At 53.6% G+C, this 8546-nt stretch overlaps 1 protein-coding gene across 1 annotated transcript; it reads right to left on the reverse strand.

The window, feature by feature from the left end:
* Positions 1 to 1858: 1858 nt before the first annotated feature.
* LOC148161622 (ral guanine nucleotide dissociation stimulator-like) lies at positions 1859 to 8223 on the reverse strand. Its single transcript, XM_088020691.1, has 6 exons — positions 8218 to 8223; positions 6381 to 6596; positions 3770 to 3856; positions 3256 to 3330; positions 2103 to 2224; positions 1859 to 1889 (listed from the first exon to the last, which is right to left on the reverse strand). The coding sequence occupies exons 1-6, from the start codon at positions 8221 to 8223 to the stop codon at positions 1859 to 1861; spliced, it is 537 nt and encodes a 178-aa protein (XP_087876817.1).
* Between the last annotated feature and the right edge of the window lie 323 nt (positions 8224 to 8546).

Genomic DNA, 8546 nt, shown 5'->3' on the forward strand with positions numbered 1-8546 from the left:
CTCAGAATTCTTTGTGTTAAAATGTTACCTCCTGATCATGGTGTGGGAAATACAGGTGAGCTCAGAACAGTGCCTGTTTTTCACCCAGATTGTAAGCAATTCAGTATTTAAATTGATAGTTGTGTCCATGCATGTCCACAGATCATCAGTTTGATGGCGTTTCCCATGATGGAACTCCCTGCACCCTCCCCTCTCATGCCTCATCTTGCCAAGAGGAAAGGTTCACCCCTGCCCCTCTGACATAACCAAAGCCTTAAACTATGGCAAAGAGTGCAGCCATTCGTGGGCTACCAACGTAGGACAAATCAGTAACAACACAACTGTGTTTGCACACTCATGGCTGTCTGAGACCATGGACTTCAGAACCACATGGACCCAGAAGTCATCTTGGCCAGTAAGAGAGAATGTGGGAATTGTCACTGGCCATGTATATGGACCTGATTTTGGCAACTAAGAAACCATCCCACAGCCAGCAAGCCCCAGCCAAGGAGTGGCAACGATGTAGGGAGTTTCTGCCTTAAAGAGAATTGTATAAGAACTGCGGGGATGCTGAAAATCTTATTCATAGATAGCCTAAATCTTTCTGGAAGGAGGCCCAGCTATAGCTTCGAAACACGCATCACAGTCTCTATCCCAGATATAAGACAAGTAGGAAAAGGAATTCAGGGGTCGTGGACAAATATCCCAGGAGGGTTCAAATATAGGTAGAGGGAGGAGGGAGCCCCTAGAGGGAGACTGAGGATGGGAAGTCCTGCCTGTCCTTAGGCTCTTCACAAATTATCATCTTCTGGCCTTGGCCTTTTCACGTGTGCCCTTTGGTCTCTTTTCATGGTTTTCCCTACTTAGTGCTCATGCAATTCCAGATGTTGAGCTAGAGAACTGCAAGTTTTTAATATTTTGTTGAAAGAAACCGCAACAAGAGAAGCCACAAATGTTTCCTCTTCCTCCAAAGTGTGAAAAGATAGGCGCTGTCCTGGGGCGGGATTTGGTGTTGGAATTTGGCGGTCCTGGCAAGTTGTAAGACTCCCAATTTCAGTGATTGTTGCTATGTCTGTGAGAGTAGCCTCAAACTCTAGATCCTGGGAGGTTGGAGGACTGTCACTGCTCCTTACAGGTGAGCAACACTGAAGTGAACAGATCCTCCGAGGAAGGGGAATTGGGGGCCGCTTCACTAGTAAGAGTGTGGCATGGACATTCCCCTCTCTCACACATAAAGTAAGCTGCAAGATTTCTTTTTTTTTCTTTTTTTAAGATTTTACTTATTTGACAGAGAGAGATACAACGAGAGAGGGAGCACGAGCAGGGGGAGTGGGAGAGGGAGAAGCAGGCTTCCCGCGGAGCAGGGAGCCCGATGTGGGGCTCGATCCCAGGACCCTGGGATCATGACCTGAGCCGAGGGCAGACACTTAACGACTGAGCCACCCAGGAGCCCCAAGATTTCTTTATTCAAGAAGGAATGTGAGCATCTGTTCATCATTTAAATTAGCGCGGGAAGTAAAAGAATCAAATAACAACTCTCAAGACTGTAAAAGCAACAGGACTTTAATATAATAATATTTAAATCTAGCATTTACTAAATATCGCCCTTCCAAATAGGTATATATATAGGTCTTGGAGAAGAGAAGTCAGGGAGATGGGTGGGATCATTGTCTCTTCCCCTGGCCTTCAGGGGACCACAGGAAGAGCCTCCCAGTGGTCTCCTTCCCCTCAGAGCAGGGGTCCTGGAAACCCCACGCATCCCAGCTGTGTCCCCACAGCCGAGGAAGAGGTGGCACGGCCAGCCTGCAAACTCACTCGCCCCTGAGCCTGATGATGGCTGGCTCTTCTGGGCCTTCCCACTTCTGCTGGCTGACTAGGACTAGGGCTCCAGCTGGCAGGACAGGATGGAGCTACAGGACAGAGTGACACCTATGAGCCGGCCAGGAGCCAGTTAAGCTGTCCTTCCCAGTGTCTGACCAGCAGCTAAAGTCCAGGTACACCAGGGGTCACAGTGCAGCAAGGTCTCGGGCTGTCCAGGGAGCCATGGACACAGGTTCTCTGGACTGGCCACCAGGGAGAGTCTACCACTGCCCTCCCCCGTCTCCTGCCTGGCCTCATCTCACCGCTCATTCTCACTGAGCCTCCCCATGTCTCGGAACCAGGCCCCAAATTGCTCCTCGGGGTTGAGGTTGTAATTATTTGCAGCCACCTGGAGCAGCAGGATCTCCCTCGTTATTTCATAATCCTGGGGCCAGAGAGGAGGACAGGATACAGACAAGGGCTCATGGGGGATGCTGGAAGGCCTCATGCGGTATGAGGAGTGGGACAGGGGATAGGTCCTGGGTCTTTGCATACACGGGAACCCTCCTCCCCTCGGTTCCATTCAGGCCATATCTGTTCTCAGAGGTAGGTAGAAATAGCTCGTCCTCAAGAAAGTTTGCCTTGATTCTACCCCCAACCCCAACCCCACTCCCACCCCCAAACGTCAGTTGGCTGGGTCTTCTACTTATCTGCTATCAAACCCGCTCAATAAACATAAAACATGGGATGGAGCCCGGGGAGCAATCTGGGGGTGGGGGGTGGGGGGGGTCTCTGATTTCCACTCCCCAACCTCTCCCGCAGGAAGTGCCACAGCTGCTCACCTTACTCCTTTTCCTGAGATTGATCTCTCCCCCCCTGGAAGGCAGACAATCAAAATCCATCAGAAAGAGCCCACTAGCCATTACTAGCCCATCTATGCCCACTCCTCATGTTGCACTACTGCCGGGTCCCACAAGGGGGCCAGGCACATACAGAAAACAGGACAAGGCTCTAGCCAGGTTCTGGGCCCAAAGAAGGGGGGGGGCATGGGGACAGAGGCTCAGGAACCTTATAGCCCGGCCCTTTCTGATGATAATACAAGGAGGCTGAGGCCTCAGGCAGGAAGGGACTGCTCATTCACTTATGTGCTTCCTGACGTGGAGGGGCCAGACTTCGCTCTCTCCCAAGGGGCATCATATGAGGAAAAGGCTGATTCCAGCTCTGTCAGAACCTTGTGCACGTTGCAGTCAGGCATGTCTGCTGCTTCACCAGCCTGGGGAACCCAGAGCAATGTCTTATGCAGAGTCTCCCTTCACTCACCCTTAAAATGGGCATGATTTACCAGCTCACAGGAGTGGCTGTGAGGTTCTCAGGAGAGGAGGTTTGCCAAGGTCTGACAGCTCAGGGCTCAGCTCAGGGGCTCTCGGCTCCCAAGCCTCAGTCATGGTTCCCTGCTCAGTCCCCAGGCTCACCCACCTTCAGATAATTCTTCATCGTCAGGTGCAGCATCACCAGGTCATTGAGGAATGTTCGAAGGTAGGGGACAACACCCTGTGCCAATGCGGTAGGGGTGGGATGAGGCCCCGCTCTCAGGAGCCCCCACAGCCTTTCACAGAAAACTCCTCACCCTCAGCCTCCTGGCCCACCCCAGGGTTCCCACGTGGAGCAGACTATGTCCCTCAGCAGCCTCCTCCCAATTCCCCCTCTCCTCACCCTCCAAGACCACCAGACTCCTAATCACTTCCCAGGACCTGACTTTGGCCAGTGACAGGGTGTGTGGTCCCAGGCCCCTCCCTACCCCCAAATCCATCCCGCACCCAGCTTTACACATCATCCTCCTGGTCACCTCTGAGGAAGGATTTCAGGCACTGCGACAAGAGGAGTCAGGGCTGGAGTAAGAAGGCCCCTCCTCTCTTGACTTGGAGGACTCCTGCTGGGAGCGGGAGCCTCTGCTCTCACCCTGGAACCCCTGCCCCATGGGCACACTTACTTGCTGCTGCTGCTGCTGCTGCTGCTGCTGCTTCTCCTGGGTTTTCTGGGTGTTGATCTCCTGGGTGACAAACTTGGAGGGTGCCTCCTGCCAGGGTTGAGGACAGTGAGGCCACACTCCCCTCGCTCAAATTCTCTTCAGCACTACTACTGGTTTTGGCCACCGGACATCTGACCTGAGTCATCTGGTACCAGTGCTGTTCTATCTTCCCAGCGTGTTGTGATTCTGGATCAATCCCAGCTCCAACACTCACTCTGTGTGTGGCCCAGGGACTGTGGCCTGGCTTCCCCGAGCCTGCTTCCTCATCTGAAAAGGGTGAGAACTCCAGCCCCCACACAGGGTCTCCTGAGGACCCAGTGCCATGTTTCTACCATCATTGTTCCTGCTTCGCACATCCAGATGGAGCAGGACAGAAAGATCCACACATTCCTTTCCTCCCTTGAACCTCTTCACCCTTTGCTGAGGCTTGCACCACAGAATCATCATCTCCCCATTTCCCAGATGGGGCCTGAGAGGGGCAGTAAATTTTTCAGGGGCTCACAGATTGAGAGGTCACTGTTCCCTTTTGGCCAGAGACCCTGTCTCAGCGGCTCTCACTCAGTCTAAGACCACCACTGACCAGAAATCCTTTCCTCTGGGCTCTTGAGGGATGTCCAGGCCCCTACCTGGGCCAAGCCACAGATGGAGAGGGATGGGGCATTCTCAAAGTCTGGTTAAGCAGCTCCTGCCGGCCTTAGCCGATCTGGAGTCTCTGCATCCAGACCAGAACCAAGGCAAAGCCAAGGATTTCACCTCCCCCAAGCAACAACTCCTCAGGGCATTCCTCAGCTGAGCAGTCTTTCTTCATTCACTCAGGAAGGGAACCCTGAAAGTGCTACCTCTGACTGACAGAGAAGAGGATGACAGGATACTTTGTTTCCCCATTTACATGAAGCTTCTGGTGCCCATTCAGGAAGGATCCACGGTGAAACTATCATTTCCCCCAGACACCCCTCATTAGCCACTGAGGGCATATGTCATTGTCAACTGGACACTCAGGTGAGAAATAGCCGGTGAGTGAATAGCAGTGGCGGCCATAGGGGCACAGTGTGGAGTCACAGAAGGCACACACATCTGTCTCTGGCCCAGCCATTTGGACCCAAGCCTGGGAAGCCTTTTTGTCCACCTGGTCCATGGGAATCCCCTGGGAGATGCCCTCCCCCTGGAGGTGTTGCAAAAGCAGAAGAAAAAGCAGAGTCCTGGCTTTCTGAGAGCACACTGGGCTGGTCTAGGAAAGAAGGAACTCCTTAACCATCCCATCCACTCATTAGTGCCAGCAGGATGGGCCCTCCATGGAAGCAGGAGACTTGCTAATGTTGCCAGCTAGACACCCCAGCCAACACCACTATACCTTACGACCAGAGACTCCTGTACCTCAAACTGGACGCCCCCACCCCCAATTGCCCATAGGCCACACAGGTCCCTCTTCCTGTTAGTCCAGAAAAATCTAAAACATTAAGTGAGAAACTAACAAAACCACATCCTGCCCAGTCCCCCTTCCCTCTCAGTCCTCCTCTCTTTCCGGACCCTCAGCCTCCACTCTACCCTGGTCATCAGTTCCCTGCTCGTTGACTTGTCTTGGATTTGGAGCTTCTTAAATTTTTTGTGGCTCTTCCTGAGAGGAGAGAAAAGAAAAAAGAAAAATTTAGGAATAACGTGGCGGATTTGAAGGCAAGTCCCTTTTATTTCAGAACCCAAAGCTTCACCTGAATGAGTGTTTTCACTGGGTTCCTCTGTGCACTAAGGTCTCCGTGTGACTGGGGAGGGGAGCTCTCACGGTGGTCACCTGAAGCCTCTATTCACATTTCTATTGAGCTTCTCTGTGTTGCCTAGTTTTGGTTTTCTCTGGGCATATGGTTCTGTTGCTGCAAACACGTGAAAATCTCCAACTTAAATCCACCCAGTATCTGGCATATAAGGAAACTGATTCCTGAAGCAGAACTGGTGGACTGAGGACCCAGGGAGGCTAAAGACCCCAACATCAGCCCAGTCTCGGTCTCCAGGGTTTGCTGCCTCCCAGGAGTTCCCAGCTGACTGAGGGAGCAACGGCAGACGCAGGAGAGATGCCTAATCCATCCTGGTCCGACCTGTGGAAAGAGGCCTATCTACCTGGAAACTTTCTGCCATGTGTTCTTCAGACTGCAAATCGAGGTGTTCTGCAGAGCAGAGAGGATGGCATGCAAAGAGGAGTAGTTCCTCAGAATTTGGCACTCCTGGGGAGGAAAGAGGATGAGCTGTGAGGTGGGGAGCTAAAGCCCTATTTGTTCTGGCTTCAATCCCCTCAGTTTAAACCTCCCCTCCCCTCCCAGATGAGACAGATGCTCAGGGAGCCCTGAAAGTGCACATTTAAGGCCAGAAGAGTAACACTCACAGGGAGGAGGATTTTGTTTAATTCAAAGAAGAAGCCAGGAAGGAAGTCCACCACTAGGACATGTGAGTCAAAGTCAGTGTGCCCCTGGCAGGAAAGGCCTATCTATGGACTGTGGAGGGGCTCAGACCATAGAACTGAGAAGGTGAAGAGGCAGTTCCCCAGAATCCAGAGTGGGACTCCACTGGAACTCCCGCAGCATACCTGGGCCACCTGGATCCAGAGCTCCACTACCCTGGCCCTGTCCTGGGCAGTCATGCTCGGGTCCCCGAGGCAGGTGGTGATGACACAGCTGGTCACACTTTGGAAATGGGTGATGGTGGCACGGACTGTGGGTGCCAGGTGCTCATTGCCAGGCTTGTTCCTCTCGGACCAGGTGGAGCCCAGGCAATGCCTGGGCACCACCTTCTTGAATAGCTCCTGGGGACCAAGGAGAGTGTCACCTGGCACTGCCATAGCCCAGCTCAGTGTCCACAGTCCCCCACAGGCCCAGGCAGGAGTCACTGGTAAGACCTGGAGCTCAGGAAGCTGAGGAAATGTCTGAGCCTTGTGGGGGTCCCCAGGTTTTGTTCTGTGTCTACTGAGGGCATACAGCATGGGATGCCTCAGGACCCAACAGTGGTGGGGAAGGAAGGATTCATTTGCCTCCAGTCCATCCTCACTAACTCTAAGATTCCAGAAGGTGGCTCAAGTTGGTTCTTCCCAAGGGGGCATCTTTCACTCATCCTGATCACCCTCTGCTCTTTCTCCTGAGATGTGCATTCTCCTGTGACAGCTACCACCATGGCCTTGTTTGTCCTCCTTGTAATTAAGTACACATCAGGGGCCTAACAAGTGCTGAGGCTGGTGAGCCTCCTGGGCAGATGGGTGCCAACCCATGGACCTGGCTGCACACAGTCAGTGTTCCTTCCCCACCAACTGGGCTGGGCCTTACCCAGCTTTCTATCTGTTCTACCTCATTTAATCTGCACAGTCAATCTTTGCAGCAGGTGCTATTAGTGTCCATCTCTACTGACTAAGGTGGCTAGCAAAGGCTCAGAGGTTAAGAAAGTTACCCAAGTCACACAAATGGCAAGTGGTGGACCTGGGATTTGGACCCAGATCATAAGAGTCCAGATCACGAAACCTCCCCGAGGCTGGGGAGCATCCCCGCTGAGGGCCAACCGGAAGCTGGAGCCCCATCCTAATGCTAGCCCTCCGCTCAGCCCTCCAGGCAGGTCTCTGCCCTACCACCAAATTGACCCCTACTGTCTCCCAGCCCGAAACCCTAACCCTATATTGGATGGGGCCCTGATGATGCGCCAACCCTGCTTCCGGATGCACAGAGGATTTGGGAGACCGGGTCAATGCCGGACCAATCAGGCAGGAAACCGGAGGGAACACGTGTCACGGGGAACCCCCAGGATGTGGCGTGAGTGCGGGTGGGGTGGGGAGCATCATCCTAGCGAAAACCCATAAACCCGAGCACACTAGGAGCATTCCCCCTGAGGCAAAACCGGAAGTCGGACGAGCCTCAGCCTCAGGCTCGTCCTCCACTCCGGGGTCAGGGCAGGTCTCCCGTCTCCGCACTGCCATCCGAGGGCTCCTTCCGTCTCCAGGACCATAACCCTAACCCTAGCCCGGATGTGACCCTGACCGCCCAGGCCTCAACCCTGCTTCTGATTGCACAAAGGAGTTTGGAGACCTGCCCAATGCCGGAGGAATCAGGCAGGAACCCAGAAGGAAACCGTGCCCCTTGGGCCCGCCGGATGTTGCTGGCAAGCGTGATTGGAGCGAAACCCTGTGCATCCCCCTCAGGCCACACTGGGAGCCGGGGCTTCAACCTACGGCTGGCCCTCCACTCAGTCCTAAAGGGCAGCTCTCCACACTGCCCTCATCTAGGTCACATCGTTCCCGCAGTCCCCACGCTAAGCCTCGGCATTTCGCTGGCCCTAAACACGTGCCAAATGCCAAGTCGGAGGAAGGAGGGGATTGGGTATAGACGACTGGCGCGGGACGAATCAGCCAAGAACGGAAGGAAACGGTGCCACCTATAACCCACCGGCATACTGCCGGAGGGCACGACGATAGGTAGAACCGGATTTGAAGGGAACGCCTTCTTTGCGGAAACTAGAGGCATTTTCCCCAAAAACTGTGTGCGAATGCATGCGGAAAGTGCCGTATGTTTTACTCTACAAACAAAGCAGGACAGAAACCGTCTTTCAGCTAACATTAACATTCCTGAGGAGAGAAGCATTTCCAAAGTTTCTATGTCTGTGTGTTTGTGCGTGCAAGCTCACGCGCGCGTGTGTTTTTGTGTGTGAAAATCTAGGGGAAGTGCCACGGACTTAACTCCTAGAAACAGGGTCCGGGGATTAAGCGTGCCACGTG

The sequence above is a fragment of the Eumetopias jubatus genome, unplaced genomic scaffold (genome assembly GCF_037043125.1).
Source record: "Eumetopias jubatus isolate StellerSeaLion01/CBP00866 unplaced genomic scaffold, mEumJub1_p1.0 scaffold_108, whole genome shotgun sequence".
Lineage (NCBI taxonomy): Eukaryota > Metazoa > Chordata > Mammalia > Carnivora > Otariidae > Eumetopias > Eumetopias jubatus.

Coding starts and splice junctions, on each gene's coding strand:
- LOC148161622 (XM_088020691.1), bottom strand. Junction 3,857..6,380: donor TCTGGATCCAGGTGGCCCAG/GTATGCTGCGGG, acceptor CAACCCTGGCAG/GAGGCACCCTCCAAGTTTGT. Junction 2,225..3,255: donor CGATGAAGAATTATCTGAAG/GTGGGTGAGCCT, acceptor CTCTGGCCCCAG/GATTATGAAATAACGAGGGA.